The sequence below is a fragment of the Paramormyrops kingsleyae genome, chromosome 9 (assembly GCF_048594095.1).
Source record: "Paramormyrops kingsleyae isolate MSU_618 chromosome 9, PKINGS_0.4, whole genome shotgun sequence".
In the NCBI taxonomy this organism is placed as follows: domain Eukaryota; kingdom Metazoa; phylum Chordata; class Actinopteri; order Osteoglossiformes; family Mormyridae; genus Paramormyrops; species Paramormyrops kingsleyae.
The window spans coordinates 24,302,347-24,325,900 of NC_132805.1; the positions used below are offsets into that span (position 1 = coordinate 24,302,347).

At 42.4% G+C, this 23,554-nt stretch overlaps 2 protein-coding genes across 3 annotated transcripts in view; both read right to left on the reverse strand.

Annotated features, from left to right (window-relative positions):
- The window catches only part of LOC111854822 (uncharacterized), a 39,045-nt gene that overhangs the window by 8,068 nt on the left and 7,423 nt on the right, over positions 1-23,554 (reverse strand). The window lies entirely within an intron of this gene.
- LOC111854820 (uncharacterized) overlaps positions 655-23,554 on the reverse strand; it is a 29,969-nt gene continuing 7,069 nt past the window's right edge. The window contains exon 2 of the mRNA XM_023833213.2: positions 655-8,907. Within this exon, the coding sequence (XP_023688981.2) occupies positions 1,688-8,833 (7,146 nt within the window). The 5' untranslated portion in view covers positions 8,834-8,907 and the 3' untranslated portion in view covers positions 655-1,687. The remainder of the gene's footprint in view (positions 8,908-23,554) is intronic.

Consider the following 23,554-nt stretch of genomic DNA (forward strand, 5'->3'; position numbering starts at 1 on the left):
GAGGGCCGGTGTGGGTGCAGGTTTTTGGGATGGCCTCTCAATCAGCCAATAACAGTGGGTCCCCAGGACTGGAGTTGAGAACCACTGCTTAATTATTGGCTGATTGACAGAGCCTGCACCCACACCAGCCCTCCATGGATCAGGTTCCCCACCCCTGGACTAAGGGCAGTTTATAAAACATCGGTTCACCTAACCTCTGGTTTTTAGACTACAGGAGAAAACTTGAAAACCTTTATAGAATACGGAGGAAGGAATCAAACCCAAAATGTTAGAGGAGTGAGGCCATGGGGCTACCTACTGTCGCCACATGGGGAAGATGACAATTGGTGATTTTGATAGGCCATTTAACTTCAGATTAAAAAATTTTAAGTTTTATTGCACTTTTTTAGACTGGAGTGGGACATAAAGTCACGGGTTCAAATCCCATTGCCAGCAGGGTAATGACATCAGAATTGGACCCTTATATAACGCCCTTAAAGCCAGTTGCACCAGGGACACTGGCTGAGCCTGTTCTCTAATCTCCATGTTGCTTCGGACAAATGTGTCTGCTAAAGTTATTACCAAAAAAGTAGGCTCATGTGCATATTTAGTAAATCTTCCTATTCTAAAATGAGTTAAAATATCAAAAGTCGATTAATGAAAGGAAACACAATATAAAAGTTTATTTTTATTGATTTGTTTGAACATGACATTTACAAGGAATTACAAAAAAATAACCTTTTTGAAAATTTTGTAGAAACCTTTTAACCTCTATTGCATTAATCTCTGCTTTATAACACACACATAAAAATAACACAAAAAAGATCAAACAAAAGAAAACTGGTTAATTTGGTTGTTTTTTTCATAGCAAATTTAAAAGTAAAACCTGTAACAAACTGAAATCAGGGGAAAAACAAACATTTTATATTTTAATGCCAGTTACAAGAGATTTGGTTGTTTCTTTTTTAGGAAACTAACAGTGAAACAAAAACAGAATATTTACAATTATATTACAATTATTTTTTTTGTTTTCTTTTAAATCTCAACAACAGGAAATCAATACATATTTTTAGTTCACATTTCAAAAGTGAAAAAAATCCTGTAACACAATGAATGTAATTTGTACAGTGCACTACTGAAATTCACATTAACTTCACAGTTTAAACAATTTTAATAAATGTAAAATCATGTTTACCATTTTCAGGGCAAAACTTATAATAATTGCCTTCCAAGTTTGTAACAGCTTGGAAATTTTTAGTGTCCATAATCCACAAATGAACATTACATTAAGAAAATAGTGCGATAAAATGTGAAAAGGTATCCAAACCATTTAACATTAGGTTCTCATTCAAAACAATGGAGAAACATTTTATAGATACTAGTGCTCAAAGGCAGGAAACTAAATCTGACCAGAATATTACAATATTACAGACTATGTTTACTTGTAATATTTTGGGATTTGAGCAACCATCAAAATCAGCTGTTCAGCCTTGTCATTACCAATTATAGTTTTAAGACCAATCTTTCCTCACACTCATTGAGGTATACGTGTAATCTTCCACCCTCATTAGAATAAACTGAATATTTACACGTACCAAGTACATAAATATTAATAGAACTCAATGGACAGAGGAAAAAATGAGTAAAATAAGCAAAAGTTAAATATAATGGCCTCTGTTAAACCTTTTTCTTTAAACAATTTGGTTCTTTACACCTCTCCTCTGGCATGCTGTAAGTAATGTTCATATAATCCTGGAACGTCACCAAACTGCGCCCCACATTCTGCACAGTCAAAACTATCTTCATCCTCTTGATTCTCATCAGATGAAGATAAGACTCTACGAATAATTCTGGTGGACATCTCAGAAGTATGAAGGGGTTTTGAGGTGTGAGAAATTTGCTTTTTCTGGGGATCCCTCTGGGTCTGTGATATTTGTTGAAGAGTAGATGGTCGGATGGATGTACTAGTTTGGGTATGAAAATGGAAGTTCTCAGTTTGAGTTTCAGAAAATGGCACCATGGGGGACGGCACAGTCTGAGTTAGACATGTGTCATCTGCCAAGGGATGAATATTGGGAGGGCTGCCTATCTTAGTGCCTCCTTCTTGAGAAAGAAGATCTAAAGGTGGAATGGAGTGGCTGACATTAGAACTGTCTTGGCAAATTGTACTGGAAATGTGATGAGTGATTGGGACTGAAATTGTATCTTTGCAGGAATAGAAGTTTTGTCTCCTGGTATGAAGTGAGTTCAAAGACGAAATTTCAGGGTGAACAAAAGGTGCTGTTGTATGTTTACATCTATAACTTAGCTGCTTTTGGTGCTGTTGGCCAACAATTTTCCTAGTGTGCCATGCCTTCGTACTGTTAGAAGAGGAGTGACACAGCTGATGGGAAAATAGCAGGTTTAGGGTTCTGAAGCTTGTTTTGCATTCCGCGCATCTGTAGGGCAGCAAGACAGGTTGTGATGAAACTGCAGGAACATGGTTATTTGGGGTTGCATGAGTCTTTAGGTGTATTTGTAACTCATCGGGGTAAGAAAAGGAGATATTGCAAAGAGAACAGGAACATGAGTGAGCGCTATGTTTAATTAAAAGGTGTCTTTCTAAGTTTCTCTGATGGAGGAAGCCTTTTCCACAAATACTACATCTACATGGTTTATAAGAATTGTGCCACTCTCGCTGGTGGGTTTTTAAACTTTCTTCATGGGAAGATGTACAAGGACTGAGAGGACATCCATATGCTTGTTGCTTTGTATGTTCCTCCAAATGCTGCTTATACAATCCAGTGAAGCGAAAACCCTGACCGCATGTGGAGCAAAAGAAACGTCCTTGCTGTTGTTTATGAACTCGCTGATGCAACCAGAATTTGTTCCAGTTTTCCAAGACCCTGCCACAGTGTCCACATGTGTAGGTCTGTCCCCGAATATGGGTTAGCATGTGAGCTCGAAGTCGCCCCAAATGTCTAAAGAGTCTGCCACAGTGTGGGCATAAATATTTCCTGGGATTAGATTTATGATTGTAACGTTGCAATTGAAAGCAACAGTACCTTGAAAGAGAGTACTGTTGAAGGTATTCTAAGTTTGAAATTTCAGTCTGTCGTGTGGATGAATCTATAACTATGGGGTAAGTTTGTGAAGAATGGTTCCCCTTTTTCATATGGAACGGTTTATAGTTTTGTACTTGAGGGTAAGATATGTCAGCCCGAGTTTTCTGATAGTCTTCATACTGTGGTTGAAGGGGTTGTGGCTGATACTGGTAGCTTTTGACCTCTGAATGCTGTAGGGGCTGGGATTGAAAATGTTGACTATACTGATATTGAGATTTTTCTGAAACTTGACAAACTGGTGAATTAGTTCCTCCATCCTCTGCTAATGCCTGCTCTCCACCTAATTCGATGCAAGACTGGTGATGAACATTGAGGTCAGAGACTTTCTCGCCACAAGCAAGACAGGTATAAGACTGAACATCAGTATGTGTACGCATGTGAAGGTTATACTGATGCCGGAGACCAAATCTTTTCTCACAAATGTGGCACTGGAAAGTTATTGGGGTCTTTACCTTCTCTAAATGGTTTTCTATTTTGTGTTGGCAAAGATGGGTTTTCAGTGTTCCAAGCTGTGCAAATCCCTTTCCACACATAGTACAAACATATGGCTTTACTGACCAATGAATCTTCTCATGCGCATATAAACTACAAGCCTGGCTGAAGGCCTTGCCACAAACTTTGCAAGTGTATGGTTTTTCTCCGCTATGAACACGCAAGTGGATCTTCAGCATTGAAATAAAGCAAAATCTTTTTCCACAGAATTCACATACATGGGGTTTGGCATCTGTCGGAGTTATGGTAGAGCTTGCAGAATTGCTTTTATGCTGTGTTTTAATACGTATGCCTTCTTGCTCCAATTTCTCAATAAAATCAGTTTTGTCTAAGCCCTTTGTGTGTGTCTTGCAATGCTCAAGGAGTTTATCCCTATCAGTAAACCTGTTGTCACAATATGGACACTGCAAAGATTCTGACATGTTATGTATCTTTCTATGAGTATTGAGGTTAGAACGCTGAGCAAATGTCTTTCCACACTCCTGGCAGTTATATGGCCTTTCACCTGTATGGATACGACGATGGATAATGTAAGATGAGATATAATGAAAGAACCGTCCACAATAATGGCACTCTATTGCTTTCTTTCCCTGATACTTGGGTGGACGTCCTGGTCCACGGGGTTTTGAAGAATTAGAAGTTGGAGACGCTTCCTCCAATATTTTTTCTGCTAAATTATCTTCAGTGATAGTTCTGCTTCTTTTATCTTCAAGATATTGATCACTCTGTTGAAGTTCATTTACATTTTCTTCTACAGTGTTTTGATTTTGGAACAAATTGGAAAATAAGGTTTGAGATGATAAATCTTCTCTTGCTGCCTTCTCATCAGAAGGATTAGACAACACATGTTCATGTGAAGTGTTCTTCCCATTAACAGCTTCCAGAGATTTTGAGTCAAAGGGAATTTGGATGGTAGACTCTGTAGACACTAAATGAAGAATATCTGATTCGTCACCCTTAAATTTTTTTATGGATGTCAAGGTCAGGGCACCTCCTTCTTTCGGTTCTATTCCATGAATTGGTATCTGCTCAGCTTCTTTCCTACTATTCTCCGATATTTCTCTAGGCTCAGGTATGGTTACCTCAGATGTCCCTATTTCTTCACACTGCATTGTCTTTGCATCCATATCAGATGCCTCAGTTTCACTTTGTGAGTCTGAAGAGGTTTTGCCTTGGGTAATTTCAGCTGACAGTTTGTCCATTGTTTTTTTGCATGATTCTGGGGACATGACTTCCAATGATTTTCCTATATCATTTCCTGAAGAGCTGATTTGTATTTGATTTCCTAAAGTACTGTCATTTGTTACTTGATTCTCTGTGAACTTTTTATGGATGTTGAAATTGTCTTGGTTTTCATGCAATATGTTTCCAGCATCTGTCTCTTGTTGAGCATTTATATTGGTCCTTCCATCAGATTGAACCACAGCTAATATTTCCCCATCAGTTTTAGGTTCTTCAGTCACAAACTGAGTTTGTGTTATTGAATCACTTGCTGCATGAAATTCAGGGTGATTCATATTAACACACTCATCAAGTGGTTTAGATGATATTTTTTCAATGGTAACACTTTCCTTCATTTTCTCAATTGCTGTTTTATCTTCATCAGTTTTCAACATTAGCTCAAAGTTTGTTTCCAAAGGCTCACACTTAGTTTTTCCCCGATCATCCCACCAAGACCTTTTCCTCTTGCGTCTCTTCCGAGAGCCCACTCCTTTTCTTGGTTGTTTTCTGAATTCATGAGCACTGTTAAATTTGATGTGCTGTTGAACCATGGAAACTAAGTTAGTATCAACTTGGCACAATTGCCAAGCTTTTGTTTCTCTTGCATTTTGCAGAACTGATTCCACATTTAACCCTTTGGAATGTTTCTGGGGAACACCTTCTATTTCAGTGTCTGCAGTTTGTGTAACGGTTTCAAAAAGCTTATCCAGTGTGCTTTCCAGCCCTGGAAGTGCTTTCTGATTCCTGAACCTCTTCCGTCGTCTGTCTACTTTACAAGTTTTTTTTGGACTCAATTTTGAAAGATCCAAATAAGAGACTCCCATTTCTGGTGATTTTGAATAGGATGCTTTTGACAGAGGGGGACTTTGATCTGCTACTGAACTATTGGGATCAGTTTCTGTTTTTGCCTCTTTCTCAGATTCCTGGTCCAGAATGATGAGATTTTTGCGAGGTCTTCCCCGTTTTCTAGGCACTTGGACAGGAGAAACATTAAAAGTCTTTGCTGTATCCTGAGATGAAAGAATATATTTGTTGGGTGTATCAACTTGATGTAATTGAGGCATACTGTTAACTGAAGAATGTGATGTCTGTGACATTTCAGTTTCCCCCTGGCCTTTCATATTTACAATATTATGAGTTCTTTCAATCATGTCTGAAGTCACATCTGGGCTACATGGTATACACTTTGGCTTGTGTTCAGGAGTTGTTAAGTTCTGTGGAACAGAAAGACATCTGTTAATTTTACAAATACCGTCTGTGCCGTGTGGATGTACACTTTCCATTTGAACCATTACTGGTTTAATTTTTCTTGCTTTCCTTTGCTTATTCCAAATATTTAGTGGATTCTCCCCAGTGGAAATAATTGAATTAGACTTTGTCGTTTTTGAAAGAGACTGCTGGAAGGCAACAGGATTCTCTAAAGAAAAATCTGACAAGTCTGGATGGTAAGTTTCTTCAATTTTGATGTCTATTTTAGGAGGCTTTCTTTTCCTTCCCAGGAATTTGCATTTTGCCAGTTGTTTAGTCTTGGTTTCAGTGGTGACTGTTTTCCGCAGTTTTGATGTTCTGCCTGGAATCAGAAGTGGATCAGGCGTCAAAATGGGTTTATTAGTGCGGTGTCCAAGATGACTTTCATGTTTTTCGATTGTGTAATCTGTAACTACTTTGCATGCTCGAGTGTACCTTCGCAAATGAGTTTCAGGGAGGCTGGTGAGCCATGAGGCTTTTTGCTTTTCTTTCTTACCTTTATTTTTTTTGGGATGATACAAAGCAATATTCTGGGAGGAATTTTGAATATCTGGGTGCCCAATTAGATTCATTTTATTTACCCTCCCTTCTTGTGCCATGACCAGCTGTCTTGCCATTTTAATCAGTGTTTTCTTCTTTAATGGCCTACCGATTTTGCGTTTAAATTTTACTGCTTCACTACTGTCCTTGAATCCAGTAAGTATTTTCCCCGCCTTCCCCAGCTCTTCACATGCTGTGTTCACTTCTTTCACTCCCTCCTTCATATTGCTGTGTGTTTCTTGAATTAAATCAGTGGATTGGCTCAACATCAGACATTGTTGTGGAATTTCAAGATTGTCTGTTAGATCTTGAATCTTCATATCTTTACTTTGTCTGCCTTGATCTGAAAACTGTTTTGATCTGTCCACATGAACAATTTTAGTTCCTTGTTCTGATGCACTTTGGGTTTGCAGCTCAAAAACATTTTGAGGTGATGGTAAACATTTCTGGACCACTTTCCTTCCTTTTTTCATTTCTGTTAATGTGTTTTTCTGATGACTGCATTGTGTTGGTTTTTGAAATAGGGGTCCATTTGGGTTCAATTCATCTGTGTCCTTTAGACCCCGCAAACCTTGAGTGCTTGCCTTCTTCTCTTTACCAGTTACTTGCATGTCTTCTTGAATTTCACCTGGATTCATCATTAAAGTATTAAACTTTTCCTTATGCATTGCATTTTTTTCACTTATCCTCCTCACAGATTGTTCCTGAGAAGAGACTTCTAAAGGGGTTTTTTGTGTTTGTTGTTCTTTGCTTTTATTTTGCTCTTCACTGCAAATGCCAACTTTACCTAAAAATTTTCTGCCAAGTAAAGATTGGGGAGAATAATTTATGGATTCTTCAACAAGGGCATTACACCCATTATGTTCAACAACCCCTGTTCTTTCCACTGAAGGAATAATGCATTTCTTTCTTGGTCGCCCAACCTTCCTTTGTGGCTTTATATTCATAGAAATAATTTGTTGAGAGCCTTCATTTTTAACAGACGTTTTATAGGTTTGAATTTGACAAGCATCAAAATATGATACTCCACTTGGCTTTGGCTTGAGAGCAGCTTCGCTTTTGATCATTTCAAGGGGCTTAACATTCATTTTGGATTTGTCAAAAGTGTCCATATCACTGTTTCCCTGGAAACACTGCACAGGGTCAAGCTGAAGAGACTGATCAACTTTTTGCAAATCTTGTGTTTTCATTAGTCTTTTTCTCTTTGGTGGGCGACCAACTTTTCGTCTATGTTTAACCTCAGGTTCAGGTGACATTCCTCTATTCATTTGTTCTTTTACTACTTCCTCTACAGGTTGGAACGTTTTCTCATATACTGACTTCGGTATGGTAAAATTAGGATCAAGGCATTTCAGCTCATCTGGCAGAGAGCAACCACCAGTGTTTTCCTCTTTAGGAACTTCCTGAAGTGTGTCCAATTTCAGTTCTTCTTGATCTGTCAGTTCAGTAGATTTAGCATCAGTTGAGAAAACACAAACAGAATTCCCTACTTGTGTCAGCTCTGCAATTTGGGTGTCCCGTTTATCTTTTTCATCTCCTTTGTCCAAGGTTGTCCTAGATTTGTCAAATGCCACTGTATAATGATAAAGTGCAGGTGAGTTCTTGCATTTTACCATTTCTCTCCAAGTCAGATCAGACATACTGGATAAAGACTGGGCTGTGCCTTGTTCTTCCCCTTCAGAGTGGCCATCTTTGTTCAACTGCTCTTCTAGACTTAATTCATACTGACGTTCAGTGTCTGACACAGGAACATGATGAATCATATCTGAAACAGGAGAAGAATTATTTTGAATGAGAACTGCAATTTCTCTACTCTGTGAAGTTACCGGCTGCTCATTTGCAGAGGTAAATGAGGATGAAAACGTATTCCTATGTTTTTGATCTTGGTCAGCAGTTCCTTTCAAAGGTTGTTCAGAAGACCTTTCATTTGCTAATGTCCTTTCAGAATCTGTGTGTTGCCTCTGTGGAGAGTTAGTCAAGGACACATTAACAATACTAAATTCCCCCCTCATAAATTGTTGATTCTTGATGTCGTGAATTTTTTTGGGACGTCCTCGTCTGTGTCTTGGACTTTGCTGGTCTGTATTTGGGTGTCCATCAGAGGAATCTGCTGCTGCTGTCATACTAGCTGAAGTTAAAGCATCTGTAGTTTGCTCTTCAAATTCTTTTCCTGTTCTGTCTCCTTCATCTACTGTTTTTTGTCCCATTTCAGAACTAGTAAAACTGAAGTCCTCTTCCTCTTCGAGCATTTTCAAGACTGCACTATTCCTCTCTTATGTTGTTTTCAAGATCTTCTAAAGACAACCCAGCTGCCAGTTGTTAGCTTAAAAGACAAAAAAAAATAAGTTACTTTTATTAAGCTTATTATGGAGTATCTAAACCATTTAAAACACTCTTCAGATACATTTTAAATGCAGCTAAAAGCCAGTTTCATTGCACTCAATCAAAGACCTTATAAAAAACTGTAACACATAAAACCATAAATTAAAAATAAATGATCCTATCCCAGGATGTAGAGGAAAAGAGAAATCAAACATTCTGAGGGTTCCCACTAACCAGCAAGTACCACTGGCAAAAATATGCAATACTATGCAAAAGTCTTAGTCGTAGAAAACATTTAAGGCTATTTTTCTGGATAGTTGTTTTTTTAAGCAAATATAAACCTAACAATTTACAAATAAATTAAGCAAATTAACAGCAACACAATAAAAGATAAGCAACATTTTTTTGTTTTCCTAAAAGTTACTGCCATCTTGTTGGATAGTTAAAACTTCGGTTTCCAAAGAACACCTCAGCCATTCCATGTATTTCATCCATCCATCCATCCATTATCTCCCGCTGAATCCGAGGTCGGGTCGCGGGGGCAGCAGTCTCAGCAGGGAAACCCAGACTTCCCTCTCCCCAGCCACTTCATCCAGCTCCTATGGGGGAATCCCGAGGCGTTCCCAGGCCAGCCAAGAGACACAGTACCTCCAGCGTGTCCTGGGTCTTCCCTGGGGTCTCCTCCCAGTGGGACATGCCCGGAACACCTCACCAGGGAGGCGTCCAGGAGGCATCCTAATCAGATGCCCGAGCCACCTCATCTGGCTCCTCACAATGCGCAGGAGCAGCGGCTCTACTCTGAGTTCCTCCCGAGTGACCGAGCTCCAGACCCTATCTCTAAGGGAGAGCCCAGCCACCCTGCGGAGAAAACTCATTTCGGCTGCTTGCACTCGCGATCTCGTTCTTTCGGTCACTACCCACAGCTCATGACCATAGGTGAGGGTAGGAACGTAGATCGACTGGTAAATTGAAAGCTTTGCCTTTTGGCTCAGCGCCTTCTTCACCAGGACAGACAGATGCAGCGTCCGCATCACTGCTGACGCCGCACCGATCCGCCTGTCGATTTCCCGCTCCATCCTTCCCTCACTCGTGAACAAGACCCCGAGATACTTAAACTCCTCCACTTGGGGAAGGACCTCCTCCCCGATCTGGAGAGAGCACTCCACCCTTTTCCGGCTGAGGACCATGGTCTCGGATTTGGAGGTGCTGATTTTCATTCCAGCCGCTTCACACTCGGCTGCGAACTGTTCCAGTGAGAGCCGAAGGTCACGGTCTGATGAGGCCAACAGAACCACATCATCTGCAAAAAGCAGAGACCTAATCCTGAGGTCACCAAACCGGACACCCTCAACGCCCTGGCTGCGCCTAGAAATTCTGTCCATAAAGGTTATGAACAGAATCGGTGATAAAGGGCAGCCCTGGCGGAGTCCAACCCTCACCGGGAACGAGTCCGACTTACTGCCGGCAATGCGGACCAAGCTCTGACACCGGTCGTACAGGGACCGAACAGCCCTCATAAGGCAGTCCGGCACCCCGTACTCCCGGAGCACTCTCCACAGGACTCCCCGAGGGACGCGGTCGAATGCCTTCTCCAAGTCCACAAAGCACATGTAGACTTGTTGGGCAAACTCCCACGCACCCTCCAGGACCCTGCCGAGAGTATAGAGCTGGTCCACTGTTCCACGGCCAGGGCGAAAACCACTGCTCCTCCTGAATCCGAGGTTCGACTATCCGACGGACCCTCCTCTCCAGCACCCCCGAATAGACCTTACCAGGGAGGCTGAGGAGTGTAATCCCCCTATAGTTGGAACACACCCTCCGGTCTCCCTTCTTAAAGATGGGGACCACCACCCCTGTCTGCCAATCCAGAGGCACCGCCCCCGATGTCCACGCAATGCCGCAGATGCGTGTCAACCAAGACAGCCCCGCAACATCCAGAGCCTTGAGGAACTCCGGGCGGATCTCATCCACCCCCGGGGCCCGGCCACCAAGGAGCTTTTTAACCACCTCAGCAACCTCTGCCCCAGAGATAGGTAAGTCCACCCCCAAGTCCCCAGACTCTGCTTCCTCATTGGAAGGCGTGTCGGTGGGATTGAGGAGGTCTTCGAAGTATTCCTTCCACCGACCCACAACGTCCCGAGCTGAGGTCAGCAGCGCACCATCCCCACCATAAACAGTGTTGATGCTGCACCGCTTTCCCGCGCTGAGACGCCGGATGGTGGACCAGAATCTCCTCGAAGCCGTCCGGAAGTCATTCTCCATGGCCTCGCCAAACTCCTCCCATACCCGAGTCTTTGGCTCAGCGACCGCCGAAGCCGCATTCCGCTTAGCCTGCCGGTACTCATCAGCTGCTTCCGGAGTCCCACAGGCCAAAAAGGCCCGATAGGACTCCTTCTTCAGCTTGACGGCATCCCTCACCACCGGTGTCCACCAGCGGGTTCGGGGATTGCCGCCGCGACAAGCACCGACCACCTTACGGCCACAGCTCCGGTCAGCCGCCTCCACAATGGAGGCGCGGAACATGGCCCATTCGGACTCGATGTCCCCCGCCTCCCCCGGAACATGGGAGAAGTTCTGCCGGAGGTAGGAGTTGAAACTCCCTCTGACAGGGGATTCCGCCAGATGTTCCCAACAGACCCTCACTATACGCTTGGGTCTGCCAGACCTGGCCGGCTTCCTCCCCCACCAGCGGAGCCAACCCACCACCAGGTAGTGATCAGTTGACAGCTCCGCCCCTCTCTTCACCCGAGTGTTCAAGACATGCGACCGCAAGTCCGATGACACGACTACAAAGTTGATCATCGAACTGCGGCCTAGGGTGTCCTGGTGCCAAGTGCACATATGAACATCCTTATGCCTGAACATGGTGTTCACTATGGACAATCCGTGACGAGCACAGAAGTCCAACAACAGAACACCACTCGGGTTCAGATCGGGGGGGCCGTTCCTCCCAATCACGCCACTCCAGGTCTCACTGTCATTGCCCACGTGGGCATTGAAGTCCCCCAGCAGAACAAGAGAGTCCCCGGGGGGAGCGCTCTCCAACACCCCTTCCAAGGACTCCAAAAAGGGTGGGTATTCTGAACTTCCGTTTGGCGCATAAGCGCAAACAACAGTCAGTACCCGTCCCCCCACTCGAAGGCGAAGGGAGGCTACCCTCTCGTCCACCGCGGTAAACCCCAATGTACAGGCACCCAGCCAGGGAGCAATAAGTATGCCCACCCCAGCTCGGCGCCTCTCCCCGTGAGCAACTCTTTTCCTCTCGTAGGAGTGGTGTTTTTTTTTTTTTTTAAATGACGTGTAGCTGGGTGCATTGTCGGCATTGCAAAATGACATTGTGCTTTTGACCAACAAAAACCACATTTAAAGTCAGTGGCGCACTGTTAAACGGTATTTAAGTGGCGCACTGTAGAAACGTGCAGGTGCAGTACAGACACAGATGCGTGCTCAAAGTGCACTAATGATTTTTTATTTTAATTTCATTTATATATGTTTTATTATAGAATACATCTGATCCTTTAGTGTAATCATAGCCAACACAAAAAAAACATTAAGTAAAGAACTATCATGAAAAATGCTTTCGAGGTCTTAATCAGAATTAAGTAGAGGTCGAGAGTTCAGGTCCAGAGAGTACAAACTCAGACCAGGATTTTGTTTCAACCAAGCAGTTGAGTATAAAGAGTCACAGTCACAGAGTACTCAACTGGTTGGTTGAAACAAAATCCTGGTCTGGATTTGTACTCTCTGGCCCTGAAATCCCCACCTTTGGAATTAAGCACATACTGTACAGCTGTGGCCAAAAGTTAAGAATGACACAAATATTAATTTTCACAAAGTCTGCTGCCTCAGTTTTTATGATGGCATTTTGCATGTACTCCAGAATGTTATGAAGAGTGATCAGATTAATTGCAATTAATTACTAAGTCCTTCTTTGCCATGAAAATGAACTTAATCTATGGCGTTAAATTAGTGCCAAAAGTCGAACCACGCGCATCTGCGCTCGCGAGCTGAAAACCCATCCTCTCTACGCGCTCGCGTTCGCTGGACCCTATCTACGCGCTTGCGTCTGGACAGCACTCGCTCGCTCGACAGGATGAATTTTGACACTTTGGAGGCGGAAACAGTGGCTAATATCTCTGCTCCTTTGATTGGTTTTTTTAAATTTTGACTATGATTGGCAATTTGCTTTGGTAGAAGATGAAGATAAATTGTCACTGACCGTGGTTAAGTTAGCCTCATATGGATTTTCAGATTATTTTTGTCTGTAATAGTTATTATATTGCATACACTTAAAGTGCAATGGAGCAACAACTAAGGGGTTTATAGCTCTAAAACAAAATGGGACAGCCATGTCCTTTCATCAGTGGATGAAAGCATGATGGAGTGATAATGCACACCCCTTGGATTTTCAAGATCACTTTAAATGTGACGAAACACGTAATCAAATAATTCAACTGCGGTGCATTTGCTTTGTCCCACGGTGCACTGCCTAAATCACACTTTTACAAATTATTTATGTATTAATTTGTGTTATCAATTAACTGTCAATATGGATGAAATGGAGCAATGGCATGTAATATGCATTTAATGTGTTAACTGTTAGAGAGAAAGTTATTCTGAAAATTCAAGGGGTGTGCATTGTTCCCTGTAGTCCACTGATCAAAGCACACTCCACTAGATGTGCCTGTCTTGTATAGTTTGAAAGTTACTAACCCATTCATGTATTGTCCCATTGCACATCATACGGATACATTCGAAAATTAAGAAATGAATTAAAATTCGTATTTAATGTAATATGGGAAACATAGGGGTGTGCAACAGTCGCCATGAGCCTAAAATGCTAAACCACCATGTCATTACAGCTGAAAGAACATATATTAGCTATTAACACGATTATGCACAAATCACGAAATGGTTTGAAGTGCAAAAATAATCGGTGTGCATTGTTACTGGACATCACGATTCTGTCATTAAAAACGCCCAACCTTCCGTTAAAAGTTATTAAAGCCATAAAACTGAATACCGAATATAAGGCTAACTTAACTGCGGTCAGTGACCACTTATCTTCATCTTCTACCAAAGCAAATGGCCAATCGTACTCAATAATTTAAAAAACCAATCAAAGGAGCGGAGATATTAGCCACTGTTCCCGCCTCCAAAGTGTCAAAATTCATCCTGTCAAGCGACGCGAGCGCGTAGATAGGGTCCTGTGAACGCGAGCGCATAGAGAGGATGGGTTTTCAGCTCGCAAGCGCACACGCACGCGTGGTTTGACTTTTGGCACTAATTTAACGCCGAGGGAGTGCTGTGCAAACGCAAGCGCGTAGAGAGCATGGATTTTCTGCTCGCGAGCGCATACACGTGCGTGGTTTTTATGCGCGCGAGTTTTGGCACTAATTTAACGCCATATTAATCCCAAAAAACCCATTTCCACTGCATTTCATCCCTGCCACAAAAGGACCTGCTGACATCATTTCAGTGATTCTCTCGTTAACACAGGTGAGAGTGTTAACGAAGACAAGGCTGGAATAGAATAGCAGGCTGGCTGCTTTAAAAGGAGGGTGGTACTTGAAATCATTATTCTTCATCTGGTAACCATGGTTACCTGCAAGGAAACACATGCAGTCATCATTGCTTTGCACAAAAATGGCTTCACAGGCAAGAATATTGCTGCTATTAAGATTGCACCTAAATCAACTATTCATTGGATCATCAAAATCTTCAAGGACTGAGATTCAATTGTTGTGAAGAATGCTTCAGGGCACCCAAGAAAGTCCAGCAAGTGCCAGGACCATCTCCAATAGTTGATTCAGCTGTGCGATCGTGCGATCGGGGCACCACCAGTGCAGAGCTTGCTCAGGAATGACAGCAGGCAGGTGTGAGTGCATCTGTAAACATAATGAGGTGAAGACTTTTGGAGGATGGCCTGGTGTCAAGAAGGGCAGCAAAGAAGCCACTTCTCTCCAAGAAAAACATCAGGGACAGACTGATATTCTGCAGAAGGTACAGGGATTGGACTGCTGAGGATTGGGATAAAGTCATTTTCTCTGGTGAATCCCATTTCCAATTGTTTGGAGCATCCGGAAAAAAAAAAAAAGATTGTCCGGAGAAGAAAAGGTGAGCGCTACCATCAGTCCTGTGTCATGCCAACAGTGAAGCATCTTAAGACCATTCATGTGTAGGGTTGCTTCTCAGCCAAGGGAGTGGGCTCACTCAGTTTTGCCTAAGAACGCAGTCATGACTAAAGAATGGTACCAAAACATCCTCCGAGAGCATCTTCTCCCAACCACCAAAGAACAGTCTGGTGACAAACATTGCCTTTTCCAGCATGATGGAGCACTGTGCCATAAGGCAAAAGTGATAACCAAGTGGCTCAGGGAACAAAACATCGACATTTTGGGTCCATGGCCAGGAAACTCCCCAGACCTTAATCCCATTGAGAACTTGTGGTCAATGCTTATGAGGTGGGTGGACAAACAAAAACCCACAAATTTCTGGCAAACTCCAAGCACTGATTATGCAAGAGTGGGCAGCCATCAGTCAGGATTTGGCCCAGAAGTTGATTGACAGCATGTCAGGGTGAATTGCAGAGGTATTGAAAAAGAAGGGCCAACACTCCAAATATTGACTCCTTGCATAAACTTAATGTAATTGTCAATAAAAGCCTTTGTCGCTTATGAAATGCTTATCATTATACTTCAGTATACCATAGAAGCATCTGAGAAAAAAGATCTAAAAACATTGAAGCAGCAAACTTTGCAAAAACCAATACTCATGTCATTCTGAAAACTTTTGGCCACGACTGTAATTGAAAGGACATTTGGACTGCTGAAAATGCATTTCAGATATTTAGATAAGTCAGGTGGAACATTACAATACAGCAGTCTTTGTGACATGTTGAATGTTGCATAACATTGCCATGCGTGATGGATGTCTGTTGGACATAAATGAGACACATTAGAGGACTTTAGAAGGCGTGATGCTGAACTGTATGTGCCAATGCAAAGAACGAAGTGCACATCAGCAGAAGCACAGGCAAGGAGGGATCAAATGGCAGAAGAGATGAATTGCCTGTAACCCCTTTGTTGCCTTTTATTTGAAAATTTTAAGAAACCTTAAAAACTGTTGGCTGTGTTTTGTTAGAACAAAGAGTGCACTTTTATTTATATTTCTGCAAACCCAACATTAAAATAAACACAGAAGTATAATTAAATCCACGTTCCCAGCCACTGTGCTCCTTCAGCAGCGAGCTTCCCCATCTTTTCTCCAGTTTCTGACATGATTATACTACTTTCGGCACTGAGTGGGTGATCTAATGATGCCAGAAAAGGAGGACACACTCGCTGCCACCTCATCCCATGCCTGTTTTACCTCAAAGGGCTTAGGTGGAACAGTGTTGCTCCTGTATATGATGTGCACAAGCACATCCATTTCCTCAGGTGAAAAGCGATCTGGCTTGTCAGGCAAACACTCCACTGTAATAGCAATCTGCTGTAGATCATGCGCTGCTGCCTTTTAAAGGTGAGGTGACATGCCATTCGTATTGGTTCATTGTCATGGCCACAATATGCCTCTAATAAGTAAGAGAATTAGGACACCCTTTTTGCAGTGTGCGCTAGTGCAAAGTCTGTGTTTTTTCCTGCCATCATGGATTTGGACATGCCCATAAATGTTAGTTGCGCTTTGCGTTAGATAGTCAAAATAGAGCCCCATATCTCAATTCAATTCAATTCAGTTCAGTTAAATTATACTTTTATAGTACATTTTCACAATATCATATTGTCTCAAAGTGCTTTACATTATCCCTGCCCAAAACCCCCAGTGCGCAAGCCAGAGGCGACAGTGGCAAGGAAAAACTCCCTAGAACAGGGGTGCCCAAACATTTTCCCTTAGTGGGCCAAAATGTAATCAAAGCACCATGAGTGAGGACTGTATAATATACAGTCGAACCCACTTATCTCGACCTCGGCTAACTCGTCAACCCTATTAAGTCGACGTTTTTGAAGTGGAACCGCCAAATTCCCTTATTGCAATAGCATTTCTCATCGGTTATGTCGATTCTTTTATGTCGCCGAACCCTAATATCTTGAGCACGAAAGAGGGCCAAAATCGCCACTTAACATCGGTTATCTCGATCCCCGTGACTAATCGCCGGCTTTTTAAAATGTATCACAAGTGCTAAACAGCGCGTATTCAAATCGCATTCGCATGGTAATTCGCTGAACAACGCAGGTGAAACGCGATCTAGGTAAATCCCCATCAAAACCAAAGCCAAGCATATCTGCATGCGGCAATGACAACGAAGATGAAGAAGATGCGGACGAAGATTTGGAACCAATTCCCTCTGCCGGTGAGGTGATAGAAATGCTACAAAAAATTCGACAGTATGGTTGTTTTGTAGGGGATGGACTGTTTTAGACAGCATAAATAATATCGAAGCATTTGTTTTCAAGCAGACTGTTAAAGGCAAAAAGCAACAAAGCATTTTAGACTTTGTAAAGAAACCATATTAACTGCGTGTACGATACATTTCAGAGCTGTCAGAGCGAAATGACTTGTGAATGTAATTTTGACACTGCAGATTTGCTTTTTGTAACAACGGACTACACCCCGCAGGTTTTTTTGTGATTTTGTGAGCGATCTTTGTGTTTGCAATGTTGGATAATATAATTAAAGGTTTGTATCGAGAATCGACGGTGATTTTTATTGTATACTGGTAAATCTCCGCTTTTAGTTGGTGCACATATGCCTTTTGTTGTTAGCCGACATGTATGTGCATTTTATTAGCATGCCGATCGCGTCATCAAACAAATCACGGCAACGCCAAAAACCCGTGCATGTACATTCTAATTTATTAACGCACATAAATACATTTCAAGCATATCTTATCTTAATACAGTATATTGCCGCCATATTGGTTTTCGGTTATCTCGACGCTTTTTGGCAACCCCCTAGGCCGGCGACATAACCGGGTTCGACTGTATATTAGTTAGGCCAACGTACACTAAAAAGTAAACGCACTGATAGCTACACTGGGATTCTTGCTTTAAGAATTTTTTAAACAAATTTTAGTACAGTATAATTTAAAATTTTAGATATTCATTGGCGGGCCAATCTAAATAGTACGGCGGGCCAACCTTGGCCCACCGGGCCCCACTTTGGGCACCCCTGCCCTAAAAGGAAGAAACCTTGGGAGGAGTCAGACTCAAAGGGGGAGCCCACCCTCCAGGAGCCGGCAGAGGAAGTCAAAGTTAAGTGGGCAAGATGGCAGAAGTCCAAATTCACATTATTCAAATCTAAAGATTTGAGTTGCAAAGCAGGGAGCAGGCCGGTAGATGCATGTGCTGCTTCTGATGGCAGTACGAACAGCAGTATAGCAACAGGGCATACAGGAGAGACGTCACAGGCAGAAGGGTGAGCAGGCCAGAAAGACGCCACAGGTAGTGGAGGCGTCGCAGGCAGCTGGGTAGCAGAATATTTTGATATTTTGTGGTCTCCAGGCAGTACAACCCAGGAGGGGTAGTGGAAATAAAATGTGCAATTAGCCAAAGTAGGGGAGACTAGAGGCAGTGCAAAGAGTTTGGTGAGTGTAATATATAAGTTCCGGCAGATATGGCTATGGCAGCATAAGTAGGAGGGAGAAACATTTAGGAATGCAGGCATGGGGAGTCCCTGAATGTCAGCACTTCAATACCATGAGGAAGTGTGAAGCTAGAGTGACAGCACTGATAGTTAGTTTCATCCAATGCCAATGGCACTGATCGCCACTCAGCTCTACATCTCACACTACATGTCTAGCTAGAGCTAGAGTCCCTAAAAGCTAGACTAAACAAGTGTGTTTTTAGTCTAGATTTGAATACTGAAAGTGAGTCTGAATCTTGCACATCTGCTGGAAGACTATTCCACATCTGCATAGCTCTAAAAGAGAATGCTCTGCAGTCTGCCGTAGCTTTCTACTCTAGGTACTAATAGATATCCTGTTCCTTGAAATCAAAGCAAGCAAGGAGATATCTAAGGTGTTCTGGTGCAAGGCCATTCAGTGCTTTATAAGTTAATAGCAGTAGCAATTGCAGTAGGCAATCCAAGACTTAACTGGAAGCCAGTGAAGGGAGCATAGAAAAGGGCTAATATGATAAAAAAAAATTTGAGTTTGCAATAACTCTTGCTGCTGCATTTCGTACTAGATGTTTATGCAAGGATCCAGGTGGACAACCAGAAAGGAGGGCACTGCAGTAGGCCAGTCTGGAAGTTATAAAGGCATGTATCGGTTTTTCTGCATCATGAAACGAGAGCATCTTCCTAAGCTTGGCTATGTTCTGTAGATGGTAGAACGCAGATCTATTAGTACATAAGAACATAAGAAATTTACAAACGAGAGGGGGCCATTTGGCCCATCAAGCTTGTTTGGGGAGAACTTAACTAATAGCTGAGTTGTTAAAATCTTGTCTAAAATCTTCTTTGTGAGGATCGAGACTAGGGCTGCAGGATATATCGTTTCAGCATCGTCATCGCGATGTACGCATGTGCAATAGTGACATCGCAGAACGTGCAATGTTAAGTAACGCAAATTAAATTAAGCGTCGTGGACTGCGCTGTTGGAGTTTTTGCTAAACTAACAAATGTCACGCTGTTCTTATTCTTAAACAATCCACAAAAGTCTGTCATATAATTTAGGCTAATTTAAAGGTTTTTGGATGCAAGGCCAACACGCAACTTTGCACCGGCAGCTAACAAACGTCGATCACAGAACGAACCACCAATCACAAACATTCTCGATCCCAGCGCTAACCATTTAACCCAGCGCTATTTTGTCACTCATGTTAACTCCCATATGCGATAAGCTTTCTTAGTTTAATGCTCATGCATTGTTTAGTACCAATTAAGTAATCATTACCATTATATTTGGGCAAAATCAGCTCAATCTTTCTAGAATCATTAATTATACCAATAGAGCAGAGGTCACTAACAGGCGGACCGCGGTCGGGGTCCAGACCCAGAAGCTGTCCCATACAGAGCCGGACCAATAGCCAAAACAGAAAGTTATGATTTAAAACCTGATAGGACGCTTCTATTTTAACCAGCACAGCATTTGTAGTCTTTTCGGTAGTGGTTTAGCAAACACTTTTAACCGCGTAGTTTGGCGTATGCAGCCCTTTGTCCGTCCTAATATGCCATTAGTGTTGATATCAGCAGCAAAGCTACCAAAAAGCCGTAATGTTCCTAACAGAGTAGCTGACCTGTTCTGATATCATACAGCTGAAAAGTTTCCAAAACACAGTATGTATTATATAACATGTTGGATAAATAGACATAGTTTATTGGTGATTTCATGTTCGTGGAAGTTTCCACTTTTTAACAACTGTATAAAGTAATGTTATCTGTTATATAAATCAACTCAGGTGAAACAAAAATTGTACATTTTCAGCATTTGGCATGCCACTCACGATTTCAGACTCGCACAGGAAATCTTACGGCAAATCTACATTATTCCATTATAAACCTAAAATAAGCTACGTCAAAAGTATATTTACACGGTTACATACAAAAGCAGACTATTTACAAGGTAAGAATTATTACATATCTATGCAGAAATCTTGAATTGAATTGTACTGAATTAACTTGAGAGTGAGATACTGATTACATGCAATGTTGATACAACCGATAGGCTACTTAAATATACATCTACACTAAAGAGTTAGACATTATGATCTTCCAGAACTTTGCTTCAAGAAATTTTCTGTAACTGGACCTCTTTAAATTTTAGCTGAATTTCCCTGCAATACAGCTATTAAACTAATTAGATTTTTAAAAATCCCAATATCGCAATATATACTCAGCAAAAAAAGAAACGTCCCTTTTTGAGGACTGTGTATTTCAACAATAATGTTGTAAAAATCCAAATAACTTTACAGATCTTCATTGTAAAGGGCTTAAAAACAATGTTTTCCATGCATGTTCAATTAACCATAATCAATTAATTAACATGCACCTGTGGAATGGTCGTTAAGACCATAACAGCTTACAGAAAGTAGGCATTTAAGGTCACAGTTCTAAAAACGCAGGACACTAAAGAGACTTGTCTACCGACTGTGAAAAACACCCAAAGAAAGATGCCCAGGGTCCCTGCTCATCTGCGTGAACGTGCATTAGGCATGTTGCAGGGATCGCATGAGGACTACTGATGTGGCTAGGGCAATAAATTGCCATGTCTGCACTGTCAGACGCCTAAGACAGCGCTACAGGGAGACAGGAAGGACAGCTGATCATCCTCGCAGTGGAAGACCACGTGTAACAACACCTGCACAGGATCGATACATCCGAATATCACACCTGCGTGACAGGTACAGCATGGCCACAACAACTGCCCGAGTCACACCAGGAACACACAATCCCTCCATCAGTGCTCAGACTGTCCGCAATAGGCTGAGAGAGGCTGGACTGAGGGCTTGTGTGTTCCTGGTGTGACTCGGGCAGTTGTTGTGGCCATCCTGTACCTGTCACATAGGTGTGATATTCGGATGTGCATGTTAATTAATTGATTATGGTTAATTGAACATGCATGGAAAACATTGTTTAGACCCTTTACAATGAAGATCTGTAAAGTTATTTGGATTTTTACAACATTATTGTTGAAATACACAGTCCTGAAAAAGGGACGTTTCTTTTTTTGCTGAGTATATATCGCAAAAAGAATAAATATTGCAAATGTGATTTTTTCCCCCAATACCGTGCAGCCCTAATCGAGACATAGATCTGAATTAACCAGGACACCAAGATCCCTGATCACTGTGTTCAACTGAGTAGGAAGACCACCAAGACTGTGGTTATCAAGCTACCTAGGGTCCAACTAGCAGTACTTCTGCTTTTTCTGGATTTAACATAAGAAAACCGAATTTTGTGCCATCCAACACCAGATGTCTAGTAGTATTCTAACAGAGAGCTGCACTGCATCATCTGGTTTAACAGATATATATAACTGTGTATCATCAGCATAACAATGGAACCCAACACCATGATTTCTAATAATGTTACCAAGTGGTAGCATTTATAAAGTGAATAGTAGCAGGCCCAGCACTGATTCCTGTGGGACACCATATTTAAGCAAAACTAAGAACTAGATGTGCTAAAGCTATAACCACTTTTCTCAGACACTCCTAGGTTTGATTAAAATACTGCAGCAATGCCACCACCTTTGCATTTGGTTGAGGGTTTTACTCATAACTATATTCAGCTGTAGTAGATTCATTCAATGCCATTCATTAGGTTTAAGTCAGGTCTCAGTAAGGCATAGGGCACCAAGACTAAAATCTGTAATCATTTCATTTATTAGTAACGCCTTAGGAGCCAGTGATCTTACATTTGGCAGTCCGAGTTTTAGCCTAGCATTGCACCTATCTAACAATGGATTTGGTTTATTTATTTATCAAGTTATTATGACATACACTATGATAGAATAGACATCCATGATAAAAAGTGTGGGGAACAAGCACAGTCCCAATATCATGAACACTAGGTGACGACTCTAAGCAACTAGCAGGCAGTCGATTATGCCAGTTTGCCTGCCGCGTGGACTAGGCTCTAGCTAATCAGCGATTTGCCTCAAGCCTATGAGCTATGCTTTTGGACTGGAGATCAGCACCAGCCTGCAAGGGGTGAATACTGTCCCTCTTCAAAAGCCCAGGCCTACCCCAAAACGTCTGCCAACTGTCTATATAACCCACACCATTTATCGGGCACCATTCTGACAGCCAGTGATGCAGCGACAATAATCTGCGCCTCATTTTGTGGCCACAGCTAGTAGAGATGGGGCCAGAGCACTTTACATGGACATCATCTTTGCAAGGTTGCACACCTCTATGAAATTGGTCTTAGTGATCTCCAACTGAACCTTTCTAATATCAGACAGTGTTGGGTCAAAGATCCGGGTTTGCATTTTGCTGAACAGGGCAGAGTATACAGGGAGGATGATGAGGTTGTACAGGATCTCATAGGTCATGTCGATCTCCTCTCTGGACCAGTCAGGAACACTAGGAGGTCACCTGGGGGCTCGGTGAGGTAGATCTGCATCACAGTTAATAGACTGGCATCCAGGTAGTCCGTCTCAGTCTCCATGGTGTACAGCACCTCCACAGGGTACATGAGGCCCAGAATGTTGAAGAAGGGAGCCTCGTAGAAGTACTGGGAGAACTTGATGGTATCCAGTGTGGCCTACATCACAATCAACTTCATGTCTGGCCATTTCTGCAATGGTGTATTGGCCCAGGTCCAGGTTAATCAGGCACTTCCTGAGCAGCTTGCTGTCCGTCATGTACTTGATCACCGTCTCTGGGCTGGTGTAGTGCTCAAATCGGATGGGGTAGCCTACTTCTCGGCCCAGGCAGCAGCCATACTCCTCGGACACCCTCTTGGCCATGGACATGGCTTGCCACGGGTGGTGTACCCCGCTTCGGCTAAGTACTGCATGATCTCTGTGGTCTTTCCAGAGCCACTCTCCCCAATCATTATCAGAATCTGGTTGTTGTGGATGGCCTGGATGAGCTGCTCCTTCAGCTTGTAGATGAGAAGACTCTCCCTCTGCTCCACAATGGACAGTTGCATCATCTTCTCATAGGAAGTCTTGTTGCCGCCGAAGGTATGCTTCTTCCACT